General features: G+C 39.0%; 1 protein-coding gene across 11 annotated transcripts in view; it reads left to right on the forward strand.

Annotated features, from left to right (window-relative positions):
• FRY (FRY microtubule binding protein) overlaps positions 1-20,554 on the forward strand; it is a 459,465-nt gene that overhangs the window by 372,696 nt on the left and 66,215 nt on the right. For all 11 annotated transcript variants that reach the window (XM_036454766.2, XM_045588489.1, XM_045588490.1 and 8 more), the window contains 2 exons: positions 3,491-3,670; positions 5,568-5,729. In XM_036454766.2, the coding sequence (XP_036310659.1) occupies positions 3,491-3,670; positions 5,568-5,729 (342 nt within the window). The remainder of the gene's footprint in view (positions 1-3,490; positions 3,671-5,567; positions 5,730-20,554) is intronic.

Below are 20,554 nucleotides of genomic sequence, written 5' to 3' on the forward strand. Positions count from 1 at the left end.
CTCATAGCAATATTTTTTCTGGCATATTGCCTCGGGCAAGGGAAACCAAAATAAATAAATAAATAAATACATAAATAAATAAATAAGTGAGACTACATTAAACTAAAAAAGGTTTTCAAATCAAAGGAAACCATGAGCAAAATGAAAAGACAACCTATTGAATAGGAGTACATATTCCCTTAATGATACATCTGATAAAGGGTTAAAATCCAAAGTTTATAAGGAAATCAGACAATTTAACACCAGAAAAACAAACAACTTAATTAAAAAGTGGGCAGAAGACCTGAATAGACACTTCTCCAAAGAGGACATAGAGATGACCAATAGGCATATGAAAGGATGCTCAATGTCACTAATCATCAGAAAAATGCAAATTAAAACCACAAAGAGATACCACCTCATACTTGTCAGAATGGCTATCATTAATAAATCAATAATTGAGTATTGCTGCAAATGTGGAGAAAGGGAATCCCAGTGCACTGATGGAGGGAATGCCGATTAGTACAGCCACTGTGTTAAGCAGTCTGAAGTTTCCTCAAAACATTAAAAATGGAATTGCCTATGATCCTGAGATTCTACTCTGGCAATATATTCAAAGAAACCAAAACACTAATTCAAAAAAATACACATACCCTTATGTTCATTGGAGCATTATTTATAATAGCCAAGATTTGGAAGCAGCCCAAGTGCCCATCAGTGAATAAAAAAGCTGTGCTACATTTACACAATAGAATACTACTTGGTCATTAAAAAAAAAAAAAAAAAAAAAAAAAAAAAAAAAAGGAAATCTTACCTTTTAGAACAGCATGGATGGAGCTGGACAGTATTATACTAAGTGAAATAAGCCAGAAAAATACATATGATTTTACTTATATGTGGAATCTAATGAATAAAACTAACAAACAACATAGAAACAGACCCATAGATACAGAGAATAGACTAACAGCAGTCAGAGGAGAGAAGGATTTAGCAGGGGTAGGTGACGGGATTAAGTAGTACAAAGTGACAGTTGCAGAATAGCCACGAAGATGTGGTTTGCAGCCTGTGGAATATAGTCAGTGGTGTCAAGATGATTAGCTGTGGAGCCAGGAAGGTGCTTCAAGTAGTGGGGACACCACTCTGTAGAGACCATAGTTTTCTGGTCATTTTGCTGTATATCTGAAACTGGTATGGAATGGTATTGAATACAAACTGTGATTAAAAAATAAAAAGAATATTTAAAAAATGAAAAAGAAACTAGCCCCAAAGTCTTAGTCTGGATATGGTGGAGCTGGTATTTGAACCCAGGTCCACCTGGTTCCAAAGCCAGTGCCTGTTTCCTTGTATAGGCACCTTTCCTAGCAGGATATTCACTCAACACCTATAGATTGATTCTTCAAAGCCTTACCCAAGACTACTAAAATAAAAGGAAAGCAAAAACAATTTTTTTATTAATTTTTTTTAAGTGCCCATCAGCAGATGAGTGGATTGAAAAACTGTGGTACATCTACACAATGGAATACTATGCTGTGCTAAAAGGGAAGAAATTCTTACCATTTGCAACAGCATGGATGGAACTGGAGAACATTATCATGCTAAGCGAAATAAGCCAGTCAGAGAAAGATAAATATTACATGATCTCAGTCATTTGTGGAATATAATGAACATAAACTGATGAACAAAAAAAAATTATTTTAAGAAATATTAAGAGAAAAAGCAGACCAGAACAAATTTCTAGAGCCTGGAAGTTGATATGAAATATATGACCACAGACTAAACATTGGGGGTACCAGCCCATGGAGAGCAGTGCAGGGTCACCATGGGGTCAAGTGGAAGGGCCAAAGTCTAGAGCATAGACATCCTTCTTGCCACATCTAGTCAGGCTCTATTTTGCTTGAGGAGTATACTTGATGAGCTTCAGAGTTCAAGGGCAAATGCTAGGATTTCCCTGGTTAAGGTCATTAACAAAACCACTCAGTGTCATTTTAGACATTTATTTCTATCTTTAGTCACCAATCTCATTACTTGCCAATATTATTTAATGCTTAAAAGTGATTTCCAAGCTTTTTTTTTTTTTTTTCCATTTTTTCAGGTAGCATTGCTCCAATAATAGTTGTGCGATGTGGTAGGCATTGGATAACACTTTCTCACTTCACAGCACTCATGGAAGACAGAGGGTTAGTTAACATTTTACTACTAATCATCTGTCCCATTTCATGGCTTTATTGGGATGCATATCCTATCCTCATACTATGGGCCATCTATGGTACTATATAACTTAAATCAGTAGCTAATTTCACACTCAAAACGTGATCTTCTTGTGCAAACTGAACAGCAAATGAAATATGCTTTATATCATGTGCTTTTATTCCAAAGCCTAGGCAAATAATAATAATAGCTTTTATCAAACTGGTTTATGTATGTTCAAAATTTATTTTTCTATGTATGTGTGTGGAGAGAGGGGGAGGACTTCAGTCAGCTTATGGGTTGTGAAGAAGACAAAAATGGTAAAACAAAGTGAGTTTTACAGGAAGATAGGAGTCTGAATCTGTTATGAATCATAATGTAAATATTGTTTTTTTCTACATTACATCATAATATAAATATTGCTACATAACATTAGCAAAATTACAGTTATGAAGTAGCAACGAAAATAATTTTATGGTTGGGGGTCACCACAACATAAGGTGCTGTATTAAAGGGTCGCGGCATTAGGAAGGTTGAGAACCACAGCCGGGCCCTGCTCAGAGTCCACCAGCGGGAGGCCTAGAACGAGCGTAGGCAGAGAAGTGGCATGGTCTGAACAGTTCTAGAAAGACCACAGGAGCTGGGATGGATTTGATAATCATTAGTAGAGACTGCCAGCAGGGAGACCAGATGAGAGGTCATTGAAATAGTCCAGGCAGAGGGTGGAGAGATTTGGCTGAGCTGGTGCCTGCAGGAATGGCGAGGAAGAAACATTATCAGAAAGGAGGGACAGAAAGGAGTTAAGATTGGCTCCCAGATTCCTGGGTTAGGTCATGAGGAAGATGTGAAGTTAAAGAGAAGAATTAAGGGCAGAGACTAAGTGCCCAGATACAATTGTGGGGGAAGGGCGTGAGAAATAGGAGAAGGACTAAGGAATACTGGAAACTGGGGGTGGGAAAATTGAGAGTGAGTGGTCAATAGCATAAATGCATCCAGAATTGTTTGGGGGTTTTTGTGTTGTTGTTGTTTTGTTGTTGTTGTTGTTTTTCTTCTTTTTGTTTTTCAAATTGAAGAGGCACCACATGAGCAAAAATGGTACTTTATTTTCAAATGCATTTATTTGAATGTGGAGAAAAGTGGTCTTTTTTTTATTTGCCTGTTTTCTAAATGTAGGTCTTCTTCTATATAAATAGTGTTTTTATGAATTTCCTGCACTGTTTTAAATCCATAAATTCTGAGTGGTCAGGAGATATTTCCGTAGCTAGTGTTATCAGTTTTTAAAAATGAAATTACTATTAACCATTGAATGTTTTATTTCTCTCAGAGTGTTCACTGGAGAGAAGCTCTGAATATCTTGAAGCTGGTGGTTTCTCGGTCAGCCAGCCTCATTTTGCCTTCCTACCAGCACAGTGACCTGTCAAAGATAGAAATACATCGAGTGTGGACCAGTGCTTCTAAGGAATTACCAGGGAAAACTCTGGACTTTCACTTTGACATTTCAGAGGTATGTTAACTGTTTCTGTAAACTCTAGCATTAATGTATAGGACAGCGATCACAAGTAAGGTGCCTTGAGCAAGAGAAACTAACTGTATGTTTGCTTCCAATGGAGACTTTCTTCTAAAGCCCGACTTAGCTTGTTTTTTAAGAACATGTGGAGCATCATCTTCACTGGGGCTCTCAATTGACAGCTTTTAAAAATAGAAGCTAGCCTTGGTTATATAAAAACTGATTTCTAAAAAGATAACTATAAAAATAGTGATCTTCAGCATTTTAAACCTCACTCATTCCTTATCTGACAACTGTCCTGTCTTTTCTCTATATCAGTGACCTTGTTCCCAGACCAGCTAATGACTGAGATATGCAGGAATACAGAATTGCCTTTATAGTTGCTTCCCTAAGCCATATTGCTTTTTAAACTGCAAAATTATCTTAATTCTTACCTTTGGGGAGTGGGCAGTGTGTGGAATGGGGGGGAGGAGCTGGGAAGGGAGGATTAGTGAACCAAGATAAAGAGTTGGGGGGAAAAGAGAGGGCAGAAAATAGTAGATTTACCTTCCAGTTCAGGAATGAGCCTTCTGAAGATTTGTACTTAACCATTTTACTCTAAAAGGTAAGAATACTTCACTTTCCTGTGTCTCTTACTCCATGACACATAAGATCCCTAAAGCTGAAACTACGCTCTGTGCATTTTTTACATTGCTAGAAGGGAAAAGCTATTTTTACCCTTTGACTTTACCTTATTCTCTTCCAAAGAGGTACAGAAAACATGCAGCCAGTCAGCTGCATACCCAGGAGACCCAGCTATTCCAAAAAGATGGGCCTTGGTCTGGAATCACCTGTTGCTTCCGCTGCCCCCACGTGTAGACCATGAACTGGTCTCTGTGCAGGACACCTCCTTGGTACTAAAGCTTGGAACATGCTGCCACTGCACTCCGACTCTCAGGAAATGAAATTTCTAAAGTGGTGCTCAAGTACCTGTCCCTGACCTCAGTCATTTACATAATTGAGAAGATATAAATAACTTAAATAAATGTTTAAATAATCTAGTATATTATATAAAGGTTGGGAAGAAGGGAAGGACTTTTGATCATATATATATATATTATTGATTTTATACAAAGAGGAAGAGAGAGGGATAGAGAGTTAGAAACATCGATGAGAGAGAATCATCGATCAGCTGCCTCTTGCACACCCCCTACTGGGAATGTGCCCGCAACCAAGGTACATGCCCTTGACCGGAATTGAACCCAGGACCCTTCAGTCCCCAAGCCAATGCTCTATCCACTGAGCCAAACCGGTCTCGGCTGGTCTTTTCTTGTTAATTCTCACCTAAGGGTATTTTTTTTCCCCAATTGATTTTCAGAAAAAGTGGGAGGAAGAGGGAAAGATGGAGAGAGAGAAACATTGATGTGAGAGAGACACATTGGTTGGTTGACTTCCTCATGTGCCCTGACTCAGGCAGAAATTGAGCCAGCAACCAAGTGAGGTACATGCCCTTGACCGAAATTGAACCCAAGGCCCTCCAGTGATCAACACTCTACCCACTTAGCAAACCAGCTAGAGCAGGATTTTTGGTCTCGTTATGACTACAAGAAATTCTTTCAAACTTAAACATCTGACAACTGACTTTGTTTTCCTGAATGTTTTCCTTTATCAGTGGTTTCTAAAGAACAAGCAATTGGATTTGTTTTCAGCTGCTAAAGAGAGTGGGAAAATATTGAAGATGCAAAATGACTCAGAATATGTATTTAAACATTAGAAAAATGAGCCTAATGTAACATTGAACTTCTCTAATTTTTCATCAAATAAGCAGTTCTTGGTTGCTACAGGGTAGAGCAATTCCATATACCAAAGAAGTGTTAATGAGATAGAAGAACATGTGCTTTGTGTTCTTTCTAAGACGCCAATCATCGGGAGGCGATATGATGAACTGCAGAACTCTTCTGGCCGAGATGGGAAGCCCAGGACTGTGGCTGTCACCCGGAGCACATCCTCCACCTCATCAGGCTCCAACTCGAACGTCCTCGTCCCTGTGAGCTGGAAGAGGCCCCAGTATTCTCAGGTATAGAATCCTGGGGACTGACTGAGCGAATGGCCCATGTGATAAGGGATTCCTCCACTCATCATCCTTACCTTGCCCGTTAGGCATCACCACCAGTGGTAAGGATCTTAACAGCATCACAAGGGAACCTATTTTCTATGTGAACAGCTCCTTACATGGGGTTGGAGTATGTCACTTTGTTGATTTGATTCACTAGTCCTATTCTCTTAGAGCAAGCATGTCAAACTCAAAGGCTAACATGGGCCAAATAAATAAGGTTTAAGTTTCTGTGGGCCACAAAAAAACCAAAGATTCAATTTTCATAGAAACGTAAGTTTATTTTGATAGAAACACGCTGAATAGAAGGGCTGAAATAAATAAACATAAAATAATATAACATTTTAATAGAAATTAATATTTTTTTCTTAAACATTAACTTACCAAACACTGAATAACTGCACAAATTAATAAGTGTAAGGCAAATAAACCTCTTTTCCTTGTTCTCTAAAAGCAAAATACTTCCTATTGTGCACACTAAACAAGTCAGTACAAGACTAATGACATGGCAATCTACTGCTAAAATATTCACTGGTAGTATTAGTGGAGAGAAATGGTATGCCTGCACATAAGGGAAATGAATTCAACACAATTGTAGTAATCAGTCGTTAGCAAACATTGTAGTTATAATTATGTATAACAGTAGATTGTAAAAATTAAGTTACAAAATTTTCATTAAAATGTTTCTTACGTGCTGTTATATTGGTTGGGCCGTAAAAATATTTATTGTGGGCTGCATGGTGGCCCATGGCCGTGAGTTTGACACGCTTGTCTTAAAGGCTTAGAAAGTGAAATCTGATCTTTTTCATGTGGTGGTCCTTCCAACATTTAAAAAAGCCCTGCCCCCTCTGCCACTTACCCTAATGAGTCCTCTGTTCTCCAAATAATACAACCTTCATTCTCTCAATTAGTTCTCTATGATAGTGGCACATCCAATGAAATTCTGGTACTGTCTTCTGAGCATGCTCCCCATCATGGTCCGTGTGCACAGTCTGTGTAACAGAGAGCAAAGCAGCTAGCTTCCAGGTCTCTCTGTTATCACAGCCTAAGAGTATTCACTCCATAACAGCTTCCAGGACAGTACTGATGTCATTGCACAGGTAAGTGAAACCCTGCTTCATAGGGCTCTTTTAGTGACATGTGACAGAAGCTCAATGAAAAATATCTTAAGTGGAAAAAGAATTTATTAACTGTTTTAGCTTCAAGCACAGATAGATTCTAATATACCAATTCAGAAACTGGATCCCTAGACTCTTTCTCTTTTTCACTGTCTCTACCCTCCTTTCCCAGGCCGGCACTGCTTTCCTCTCTGTTGCCATCATTCGCAGGCAGGCTCTTCTTATATTTCCACGGTCTTTGGCTCTGATGATTTCAGAAGGACAAAGCCTTTCCCTGGCCACACTAACGGCAGTTAGAAAAAGGACTTGCAGGAGAGATAGGAACCAAAACACTGGCATAGATAGTAAACGCTGGTACTCACATCCTCCCAAAACCACATCAAAATTACAACTAAAATACAGAACAACCATCACTCAGAACTGCCTGAAATCTGGCTGAATGGAAGTCCGACAACTAGAGAATTAAAGAAGAAAGCACAGTGAGACTGATAGGAGGGGTGGAAGCATGGAATGAGCTGGGCTGACATCCACGTGTGGTGTATTTTTACTCAGGAGGGTTACCTTGACTGTGGAGGCCTCCCATGAGGAACAAGGGGTCCCAGCCCCACACCAGACCACATGGTTCCAGTGCTAGAAAGAGAAGTCCCATAACTTTGGGCTATAAAAACCAGTGTGGATTGTGGCTGAGTGACACACAAGGTTGCTGGAGTCCCAGGTCTTCCTCTTAAAAGGCTGTACACAGACTTACTCAGACTTACTCCCTCTGAGCTCCAATACCGGAGCAGCAGCTTGAAAGGATCCAGGGACACACAGGGAGGAACTAAATTGTCTGGCATCAGATCAAGAACTCAGGGTAGCTTTCTCTTAGACAAAAATGTTAAGACCTCCCATCACCCCCACAAAGCTGACTGACAGGTGCCATACCTTAGTCTCCATCACTGTTTGCACCACGCTGATAATTCCCTAAGGTAGGGGTGTCGAACTCAATCAGAGAAGGGGCCAAAATCTAAAATCCAGCCTAAATCGCGGGCCGAATGGTTTACTGAACAGTCATAAACTGTCATTGTGATGGAAACGCAGCGGAGTGCAGTGATGACAGCGCGGTGCGGGCCACATTGCAAGGCCTGGCGGGACGGATTTGGCCCGCGGGCCTTGTGTTTGACACATGTGCGCTGATAATTCCCTAAGGAATACCCAACCCAATATGCAGCCCCACCCAAACAGTTTGCAATGGCTTTTCTATAGAATGGCCTGTCCTGGCTCAGGCTTCAGATGTTCCTAAAATCTCTCAAACAAGCAGCAGCTGGATTCAGTGTACCCCATACTTCTCAATAAGTGGCCCTAGGTCCAGCACTAGCAGAAGCTAGCCTTGCTTCCCAGGTTGGCCTCTCCTGGGTATCTCTAAGCCCAACATAAGTAGCAGCCATCTATAGATTACTCTGTAGCTTGTGCTGGGCAGTCAGTCCCAGGCAGGATACAGGCAGTGGCTAACTTTTTACTTCCAGGGAGGTCCCAGGGATACATTGTCTGAAATGAAGAATAATTTACAGGGAATAAACAGTAGGGGCTGAGAATCAAATCAGTAATTTGGAATGTGAGAAAGCAAAAAACATCCAAACATCTGTACTGTGAGGGTGCTGGAAGTAGAAAAGAGGGAGCAAGAAATTGAAAGACTATTTAAAGAAATAATGAAAGAAAATTCCCCCTAACTGGTGAAAGAAATAGACATACAAGTCCAGGATTGCAGAGAGTCCCCAACAAGATGAACCTAAAGTAGACCACACCAAGACACATCATAATTAAAATGCCAAGGGTTAAAGATGAAGAGAAAATCTTAAAAGCAGCAAGAGAAAAGCAATTTTAGTTACCTACCAGGCAGCACCCATATGGCTATCAGCTAATTTCTCAACAGAAATTTTGCAGGCCAGAAGGGAGTGACAAGAAATATTTAAAGTGATGAAAAGCAAAGACCTACAACCAAGATTACACTATTCAGAAAAGCTATCATTTAAAACTGAAAGTCAGATAAAGAGCTTCACAGATAAGAAAAAGCTTAAGACTGAAACCAGTTTGGCTCAATGGATAGTCGGCTTGGGGTCTGGAAGGTCCCGGGTTTGATTTCGGTCAAGGGCATGTGCCTTGGTTGTGGGCATATTTTTAGTAGGGGGTGTGCAAGAGGCAGCTGATTGATGATGACTCTCTCATGGATGTTTCTAACTTTCTATCTCTCTCCCTTCCTCTCTGTACAAAATCAATAAAATATATTTTAAAAAAAAAAAAAAAAGAAGGAAAAAGCTTAAGGAATTCATCACCATCAAACCAGTATTACATGAAATGTTAAAGGCTCTTCTTTAAGTAGAAGAAAAAAAATTTAAAGATACAAAATATGAACAATAAAATGCCAATAAATATATATTTATCAACAATTTAACCTAAAAATCAAAATGAACAAACTAGGAATCTAATGAATAAAATAAACTGATGAATAAAATAGAACCAGAGGCATGGAAACATGGAACAGACTGACAAATCTCAGAAGGAAGTCGGGGGTGGGGTAGGAGGTAGATTAACCAAAGAACTTATATGCATTACCCTTGGGCAGCAGCTTAAAAGGATCCAAGGACATACAGGGAGATAAAAGAACATTGAAGATTGAAAGCCTGGGGCAGGGTGGGATCTGGGTAGAGGAGGTGAAGGTAAAAGGGAGAGATATATGTAATACTCTCAAAAATAAAGATTTAAAAATTAAATAAATAATTTTAAGTTATAATGAAAAATAAATTAAAACAAAAGACTTGCAGCTTATGTGAGGGAGTCAAAACCCCACTTACAGGGAGAGGGACTGTCCCCAAGATAAAATGAAGACCAAGTGAGCACTAAGAAGGAAAAATCCTGTTCACCCAGTAGGATTCACCTTCACTCCTAAAGGTTAGGGAAATGGCTCATATAGAGTGCCTGCTGGAACACAGCTGGTCATCACTGAGTGTCCACTGAGTTGTTGAATAGGAAGCCTGCCATAGTTCATTGGGGATCTGGCAAACAGAAAGAAATGTACAGCCCATTCTATGTTCCTCTCTATTGATTTCTTCCTATAATTGTAAAATGCCCACTAAAACGTAGGAAAAGATGCAGAGGCCGCACCATCTTGAAGGGGAGAGTGGCTGTGACCAGCAGCCTAGCCTTACCTTCAGTCAGGAAGAACCATATATTTCCCAAGATCCTTTAACCACAGCACCCAGGGACCAGCTGTGAACTCACAAACACCAGGTCTCAAGCAGCACAAATACAGGGACTCGAACGAGCTCTGCACTTTCTCACAGAAAGATCATATTTCAACCAGAGAAAGGTGAGGTCTGCGTTCCAGACTGAAGGGAGAAACATGTGCAATGCAATCTAGTGGTTCAGAGGAAGTCTGCGCCCCCACAAAATCCATGGACGTTGGGACTATAGTCCACGAGTGTGGAAGGGGGTCTGTAGGGCTGCTGGAAGAAGGGAACTCTAGAAATCAACCCATACCTGGGCTGATTACAAAAAGGCAGCCTGAAGGTTTATCAGTAAACTAACTGTGCTTTGCCAGGGGAAAAATACATGCACAGATACATGAACAGAGTCGTATGCAGTGCCAGGGCAAAAACATGGTGAGTTCACACACTTACTCTGGCTCTTTTTTCTTTTTAAATCCTTGCTTTTGATTACAAAGCCCAATACATAGGGTCACCCAATTAAAAAAAAAAAAAAAAAAAAAAAAAAAAACTCTCAGAGACTGCAGGGAAAAGTTGTTTTGGTGGATTTTGGGGATCAGAGCGGGGAGAAACGATCAGCAAACCAGCTCTAGGGCAGTCCATACCCCCAAACCAGTATTAAGTGCAGCAGGGAAAATAAATTCTAAATATTGGGTAGAGATGACATATAGCCCTGGATGTCAAAACAGAAACACTGCCACCCAGGGGTTGAATAAGAAACTGACTATTGTGTAAATATATACAACAACAGGCAGGCTGAGTAACAAAGAAATACTGCCTGCTTGAAAACAAAATTGTGCCTTACCACACAGAGGAGCTGTGGAACACAGGAAACTTCAATACTGTCCTGACTACCTGACAGGAAACAGGCATGCCAAACAGAACAGTAGAGGAAGTGAATGACCTTCACTACTGCACGTTACTTTCTTTTTTTCTCACTTGATTTACCTTTTTAATTATTTTATTTCTAATCAGTATTATTACTACTATTATTTGAATTTCTTTGTTTCATTTTATTATCTCTTTATTTTATTTTATTTTATTTTATTTTTATTTTATTGTGGGATTAGTGTTCTACATTCTATTTTTATTTTTCCTTTAGCATCATTTTACTCTATCTCAACTTTACCTTTATGCCAACACTCTCTTCTTCACTTTTCCTCTTTTGTTGTCCTATTTCTCTTACCCTATTCCTGCTTTAGATTTTCCCTATTCCTTCTTTTTAAAGCCTATTAAAAATTCATTCTACTTATATATCTAATTTCCAATCCCTTGTCCAAGTCCATAAATACTTCTCTCTTCTATTTCTTCACTATCCAAATTTTTTCTCTCTTCCTTTTTTTGTTGTTTTTTTTGCTGTTTTTTTATTTTGTTTTGCCCTTCATTATCTCTGTCCTATTGTTGTTTGTTTGTTTCTGTAATTGTTTTTCTTTTTTTTTTTTTTACTTCAGTTTTCTTCTCCTTGCTTGTTATTAGTTGTTGTTTGTAGTTTGAATTTCTATCTGGGTGTTGTTTGCATTTTTTTTTTTTTTTGCATTAGTTGTTGTTCTATTGGGGTTTTCTTTTTCATTCTCTTTCTTTTTTATTCTCTTTCTTTTCTCTCTTATTTTTCCCCTTTCTCTAAACCATTTTTGGACTCTTTTTTTTTTTTAATCCCCTAATTCTCTTTTCCCTGGTGGTCACCTTTATTTGGGGTTATTAGTATCATAAATACATTTGTGTTCAGTGCCTCGTGGGTTGTGCCTTGTTGTGTTGTATTTTGTGCCTTTATGTCAATACAGGAGAGAGAGCTACATAATCAGACACCTGGAAAGAAGAGATCATGGAGAGACAAAAAAAAACAAAAAAACACAGCCTGCATACAAAAGATAAGGGGGCATCACCAGAAAAGTTTAAAAAAAAACAAGAGGAGAGCCTAAGGAAACTTTGGAACAACACAAAACAAAACAACATCCACCGAATCAAGGTACCAGAAAAAGAGGACACTGAGCAAGGAATAGAAACTTGTTTGAAGAAATAATGACAGAACACTTCCCTGATATAGGGAAGAAAAAACTCACACAAGTCCAAGAAGCTCACAGAGTCCCAAATAAAATGGACCCCAAAAGACCAACTCCAAGGTACATAATAATTAAATTGACAAACACTAACAACAAAGTAAGAATTTTAAAAAGTAGTCAAAGAGAGACAGAAAGTTACCTACAAAGGATCCCCCATCAGACTAGCAACTGATTTCTCAACAGAAACTCATCAGGCCAGAAGGGAATGGAATGAAATATACAACATCATGCAAAGGAAGGGTCTGAATCCAAGAATACTGTACACAGCAAGGCTATCAATTAAAATTGAGGGGGAAATCAGGAGCTTCACAGACAAAAAGGACTAAAGGAGTTTATCACCAACAAACCAGAAATGCAAGAAATGCTAAAGGGTCTGCTGTAAAAAGAAGAAATGGGAATCAAAAAAGGAACACAAGCATAAAAAATAAAAATAGGGACAAATAAGTACCTATAAATAATAACTTTAACTGTAAATGAATTAAATTCCCCAATAAAAAGACATAGGGTAGCTGAGTGAATAAGAAAACATGATCCAAAGGAAACCAAGATAACTGCATAGGTAAACGCCTAATTGCAGCCTCACACAACAATTTCAAAAAATACAACTAAAATATAAAGTGGACATTATCCAGAACTACAGGAAAGTTGACTGACTGGAAATTCTACAACTAGAAGGAAAGAGAAAACCAGAAGGAAAATCAGAGGAGCTGTAAAAGCCTAAGGTACAGAGACACAGTGCGTGCATGGGGAGAAGACTGAGCTGGAGAGGAGGGGCGGATGAGTGCCTGGCTGGCATTCCCTAGCAGGAAGGAGATAAAAACTATGGACTGTGCTGAACCCCAGTTCCAACAGCACTGAACTCCAGTTCTGGGCGAGACCCAGGCCCATACGGAGGGAGTCTGAGCTGTAAGGCAGAAACTCAGGGGTGCGGTCCCAGAGGCGTGCACATTTCACACACAAGACTGACTGTTGACTCTGTGCCTGGCTGGCATTCCCTAGCAGGAAGGAGATAAAAGCTTCAGACTGCTCTGAACACCACTTCCAACCCCACTTCGAACTGCATTGAACCCCAGTTCTGGGCTCATTGGGGGAGAGTGTAGACTGTTTGGTAGCGGGCGAAACTCGAGGGCACCTTTCTCTCAGAGGTGCTTGCAATGAGTACCAAAGCAGCGAGTACCAATGGACACTGAGGAACACTGAGACTTAGGAACCTCATAGGGCTGGGCTGACAGGAAGCCAAGGCTGTAGGCTCCACCCTGAAACTCTACCCCATCCAAGCTGAGCACAGAAGCTTTTACAATTTTCCAAGTCTAGTCGAATAGGGCTGTCTCCTGGCATAGACACAGCTGATCCTCACAGCCAATTGGCCCAGAGGTCAGTTCCTCCCAGTGATACCAACAACAATCAAGACTTAACTACAACAAGGATATACACACAGTTCACAAAAGGGGGCACCAAGAGTGTCCACCTAAGGTAACTGGGAGACTTACCCAGTTAGGACACCTTATAGGACACCTTAGCATACAAAGCCATATAGGACACCTTATAGCACACCTTAGCACACAAAGCCACCCTACCAAATCAGGGAAGCAGCGAAAATGCCAAGACAAGGAAACAGAACACAAACTAAAGAAATGGAAGACAAGAAGCTACTGGATATAGAGTTCAAAACCATGCTTATAAGGTTTCTCAAGAATTTCCTAGAAAAGGTCGATAAAATAAATGAGACCTATGAGGATATGAAGAGGGATCAACTAGAAATAAAAAGGGATCAACTAGAAATAAAGAATACATTGTCTGAAACAAAAAAAAATATTATACAGAGTCCTAAAAACAGAATGGAAGATCACAAGAATCAAGTCAAAGATTTGGAACATAAAGAGCCAGAGGACACTTCTCCACAGAAGCAAGAAGACAAGAGAATCCAGAAAGTTGAAAATAATGTAAAAAACCTCTGGGACAACTTCAAGCAAACCAACATCAGAATTAAGGGGGTCCCAGAAGAAGAGAGAGAGCAAGATACCAAAAACATACTGGAAGAAATAGTGACAGAAAACTTCCCCCACCTGGTGAAAGAAATAGACTTACAAGTCCAGGAAGCAGCACACAGAACCCCAAACAAAAGGAATCCAAAGAGGACCACACCAAGACACATCATAATTAAAATTCCAAGAGCAAAAGACAAAGAGAGAATATTAAAAGCAGCAAGAGCAAAGCAGGTAGTTACCGATAAAGGAGCACCCATACAATTGTCAGCTGATTTCTCAACAGAAACCATGCAGGCCAGATGGGAATGGCAAGAAATATTCAAGGTGATGAATAGCAAGAACCTACAGCCAAAAATAATCTACCCAGCAAAGCTATCACTCAGAATTGAAGGCCAGATAAAGAGCTTCACAAATAAAAAAAAGCTAAAGGAGTTCATCACCACCAAACCAGAATTATATGAATTGCTGAAGGGGGTTCTTTAAGAAGAGGAATGAAATAAAGATAAAAATTATGAACAACAAATACGTAACTATCAACAACTGAATCTAAAAACCAAGGGAATTAAAAAATCTGATGAACAATATTAACTGGTGAATATAATAGAATCAGAGGTATGGAAGGGGAGTCAACTGACAATTCTCAAGTAAAAGGGGGTGAGGGGTACGGGAAGAGACTGAACAAAAACTGTGCACCTATGGATGAGGACAATGGGGGGTGGGGAAAGGACAGAGGGGGGGGTGGGAACCTGGTGGAGGGGAGCAATGGGGTGTGGGGGGGGAATGAGGAACATTTGTAATAATATGAACAATAAAGATATATTAAATAAATAAATAAATAAATAAATAAAATAAAACATGATCCATATACCTGCTATATACAGGAAATTCACCTAGAAAAAAAGGACTCACACAGACTGATGGTGAAGGGATGGATAAAGGTATTTCAGGCAAATGGAAATGAAAAAAATAAAACTGGGGCAGCAATACTTATATCTGACAAATTATATCTCAAAGTGAAGGACATAGCAATAGATAAGGAAGGCCTCTTCATTAAACTAAAGAGAGCAACCCAACAAGAAGATATAACTCTGGTAAACATATATGCACCCAATATAGGAGCACCCAAGTTCATAAAAGAAAACTTCTGTAGTATATCAAGAGAGAGATTGACAACAATACAATCGCAGTATGGGATTTTAATACACCACTAACACCACTGGACAAATCCTCTAAACAAAAAATCAGCAAAGAAATATCAAGCCTAAATGACACACTAGATCAGATGGAATTAATTGACATCTTTAGAACATTTCACCCCAAAACCACAAAATATACATTCTTCTCAAGTGCACATGGGTCATTTTCAAAGATAGACCATATAGCTAGGACACAGGCAAAGTCTCTTCAAATTCAAGAAGTTCGAAATCATATCAAGCATCTTCTCAGATCACAATGGCATAAAACTAGAAATCAACTACAATAAAAACAATAAACAAAGTAAAAAATCTGGAGGCTAAATAGCTTGCTATTAAACAATGACTGGGTTACTAGAGAAATCAAAGAAGAAATAAAAAACATCATGGCAACAAACGACAATGAAAACACAACAATCCAAAATCTATGTGACACAGTGAAAGCACTGTTGAAAGGAAAGTTCATAGCTTTATAGGCCAACCTCAAAATACAAGAAACAATGGTAATAAATTACCTAACCCTAAAACTCAATGAGTTAGAAAGAGAGCAATAAGAAAAGCCCTGCATAAGCAAAAGGGGGGAAAATATAAAGGATCAGAAAAGAGATAAATGACAAAGAGACCAAATATACACACACACACACACACACACACACACACACAAAAGATCAACAAAACCAAGAGCTGGTTCTTTGAAATGATAAAAAAGATTGATGAACCTCTAGCCAGGCTCACCAAGAACCAAAAAGAGAGGGCCCAAATAAACAAAATCAGAAATGAAAAGAGTGAAGTAACAACCAATCCCACAGAAATATAAATGATTATGAAAAAAATACTATGAACAACTTTATTTCAACAAATGGACAAACTATATGAAATGGACATATTCCTAGAAAAATACAAGCTCCCAAAACTCAACCAAGAAGAATCTAAAAACCTGAATAGGCCAATAATGCCAAAGAAAATGAAACAGCAATCAAAAATCTTCCCGCAAACAAAGGCCCTGGTCTGGATGGCTTTACAGAGGATTTCTACCAAGTATTCAAAGAAGAACTAAAATCTATTCTTCAGAATATTCCAATAAATTCAAGAACACTTCCAAGTTCTTTCTATGATACCAGCATTACCTTAATCCAAAAAAAGACACCACAAAAAAGAGAACTACAGGCCAATATCCTTGATGAACATAGATTCTAAAATTCTAAACAGAATTCTAGCAAATCGAATTCAGCAATGCATTAGAAAGATCTTACACCATGACCAAGTGGGATTTATTCCAGGGATGCAGGAATGGTACAATATATGAAAATCAACAAATGTGATACATCACATAAACAAACTAAGACACAAAAATCACAAAATCATATCAATTGATGTGGGGAAAGCATTTGACAAAATCCAACATCCTTTCTTGATAAAAACTCAGCAAAGTGGGAAGAGAGGTATCATACCTCAACATAATAAAAGCCCTATCTGATAAACCCACAGCCAACATCATGCTCAATGGACAAACTAAACTAATTTCCCCTAAGAACAGGAATGAGACAAGGATGCCCACGTTCACCACTCCTGTTCAACATAGTACTAGATGTATTAGCCATAGTAATCAGAGGAGAAGAAATAAAAGGCATCCAAATTAGAAAAGAAGTAAAACTGTCCTTATTCGCAGATGTCATGCTATTATACATAGAAAACCCCAAAGACTCCATCTAAAAACTACTAGACCCAATAAATGAATTTGGCAATGTAGCAGGATATAAAATTAACACCCAGAAATATATGGCCTTTTTATACAGCAATAATGAACTCATAGAAAGAGAAATGAAAAAAAAAAAAAAATTAGCCATTGCACCAAAAAATTAAGATACCTAGGAATAAACTTAACTAAGGAGGTAAAACAACTATACTTGGAAAACTACAGGACACCAAAAGAAGAGATAGAGGAAGACACAGACAAATGGAAGAACATACCATGTTCATGGATTAGTAAAATCAACATCATTAAAATGTCCATACTACCCAAAGCAATCTATAGATTTAATGAAATACCTATTAAAATACCAATGGCATATTTCAAAAATCTAGAACAAACTCTCCAAAAATTCATCTGTAATAAAAAAAAAAGACCCTGAATAGCCACAGTTATCATGAGAAAGAAGAACAAAGTTGGAGAGATCATAACACCAGACATCAAGCTATATTATCAAAACTGCCTGTTACTGACACAAGAACAGACATATAGATCAATGGAATAAAAAAGAGAACCCAGAAATCGATCCAAACCACTATGCTCAATTAATATTTGACAAAAGAGGTAAGAGCATACAATGGAGTCAAAACAGTCTCTTTAATAAATGGTGTTGGGAAATTTGGTCAGATGCATGCAAAAAAAAATGAAACTAGATAAAAAACTTACAACATACCCAAAAACAAACTCAAAATGGCTAAAGTTCTTCAATGTAAAATGAGAAACCATAAACATCTTGGAAGAATCCACAGGCAACAAAATTTCAAACATAAGTTGTAGCAATATCTTTACAGACACAGATCCTAGGGCAAGAGAGACTAAAAAGAAAATAAACAAATGGGACTGTATCAAAATAAAAAGCTTCTGCAAACCAAAAGAAACCATCAATAATACAAGAAAGCCCACTGCATGGGAGAACATATTTGCCAATGTTATCTCCCATAAGGGTTTAATCTCCAACATTTACAGGGAACTCATACAACTTAACAAAAGGAAGACAAACAATCCAATCAAAATATGGGCAAAGGATCTAAATAGATACTTTCAAAAGAGGACATTCAGAAATCCAAAAGACATATGAAAACATTTTCAAATTAATTAATGATCCAAGAGTTGCAAATCAAAACAACAACGAGGTACCACCTCACATCTGTCAGAATGGCTATCATCAACAAATCAACAAATGACAAGTGCTGGAGAGGATGTGGAGAAAAAGAAACCCTTGTACACTGCTTGTGGGAATGCCGGCTGGGGCAGCCACTGTGGAGAACAGTATGGAGTTTCCTCAAAAAACTAAAAATGGAACTCCCATTTGACCCAGTGATCTCACTTCTAGGAATATATCCTAAGAAAACAGGAACACCAATCATAAAGGATATATGCACCCTTATGTTCATAGCAGCACAACTTATAATAGATAAAATTTGGAAACAACCTAAGTTACCATCAACAGATGAGTGGATTACAATACTATGGTACATCTACACAATGAAATATTATGCTGCTATAAAAAAGAAGGAATTCTTACCATTTTCAATAGCATGGATGGAATTGGAGAGCATTATGCTAAGTAAAATAAGCCAGTCAGTGAAAGAAAAATACCACATGATCTCACTCATTTATGGATAATAATGAACATTATAACCTGATGAACAAAAAGATAGATACAGAGGCAGAGAAGCATTGAACAGACTGTCAAAGTACAGCAGGAAGGCTGGGGAGTGGGGGAGGAGGTAAGAGATCAACCAAAGTCCTTGTATGCATGCATATAAGCATAACCAATGGACACAAGACACTGGAGAGGTGCATGAGGGCATGGGCCAGTGGGTAGCGGAAGCCAGGGGAAAGTAAAGGGGGGGAAAGAAGACATATGTACTACTGTTTGTAATACTTTAAACAATAATCCTAATATACAAAAACCCTGGGTCTGTCACATCCCCAATGACCATTAAGCTTGGCCAACCAAAAGTCAGTCCTGCAGTCAGCGCTGGGTTGTCATAGTGACCCAGCACTGATTGCTACTGCTGCAGGCATATTGCCCAGCACTGAGGGGGCAGCGAATCAGGCCCAGGGAGAGGATTGAAGAGAGAAGCAGGTTCTGTTCTGTAGCCTCAATGCAGCTGTTGATCAGCACTTGCCTCTCTCTTTCTTTCCAGGCCTGGCCAGTAGCTGAGCCTCCATTTCTCTCCAGGCCTCCACCAGGGCTGCTGATCAACCTCAACTTTCTGGCAAGGTCCCATTGATAGGCCCAGAGAGGCTGACTGGCATAGAAACCAACCAATCAGAATTAAATTGGTCAGCAGGGGAGGGCAGTTGGGGGCAAGATCAGGCCAGCAGAGGAGGGCAGTTGGGGGTGACCAGCCAGCAGGGGAAGACAATTGGGGACCATTATGCCAGCAGGGGAGAACAGTTGGGGAGATCAGGCTGGCAGGGGAGTGCAGTTGGGGGCGAGATCAGGCCAGCAGGGGAGGGCAGTTGGGAGCAATCGGGCTGGCAGAGGAGCAGTTAGGTGTTAATCAGGCCAGCAGAGAAGTGGTTAGTGAGTGATCAAGCTGGCAGGCAGAAGCAGTTATGGACAATCAGGCAGGCAGGCAGGTGAGTGGTTAGGAGCCAACATTCCCGGATTGTGAGAGGGATATCCCAGATTGGAGAGGGTACAGTCTGGGCTGAGGGACACCTCTTCCCCTCCCCACAGTGCATGGATTTTGTGCACTGAACCTCTAGTAAAAAAATAAATTAATAAATATGAGAATGAACTAAAAAAAAAAAAAAAAAAAAAAAAAAACCTTAGGAAAAGAGCTTACATATCTCTTGCCTTGCTTCACCATCCTTCAACACTGAAAAGACACTGTATTGAGTGTCTCTTCTATAATTTGCAAAGAAGGATGCAGCAAACTGAGTTCCATTAAGGAGAAAGTCTATGAGTAGCATTGGCCTCCTAGCAATTGCCACGTAAGTGTAAATCAGATTAAAAGGGTAAAGACCATTCTAGAGAGATCAATAAGATTGCTTTGAAAGCAATTCTGAATATTTTTTAACATTCTGGCCACTCTTTAATTTTATTCTCAAACCACCATTCATTCTGAGACCTAGTTGATCTGCGTCACTGGAAAGTGTGATGTCTTACAGAAGAATCTGCTTGCTTAAGGTGCTAAAACATGAAGTGTATGGAGAACACCAAAAAGATTAAAGTTGTTTAACTTTAGGAAGAATAAATTGAAAAGATTTAATACAGTTTGCAAACAATTGAGTTTTTAATTCTGCACAAAGTAAAGTTAGTCTCCTCTTTAAGGAAAATAGGTTTGTGCTGTTAACAGAATAGATTTAATTTAGGTGTAAGGAAAGCCTTGCTAATGCTGAAGGTTATAGCATATAAGAAAGATTATCAAGGAAAGGGATGAATATCTACTGAAGAATCTTGAGGTTGATTTTCAGACCCTG

This window comes from Pipistrellus kuhlii, unplaced genomic scaffold (genome assembly GCF_014108245.1).
Source record: "Pipistrellus kuhlii isolate mPipKuh1 unplaced genomic scaffold, mPipKuh1.p scaffold_m20_p_3, whole genome shotgun sequence".
NCBI lineage: Eukaryota > Metazoa > Chordata > Mammalia > Chiroptera > Vespertilionidae > Pipistrellus > Pipistrellus kuhlii.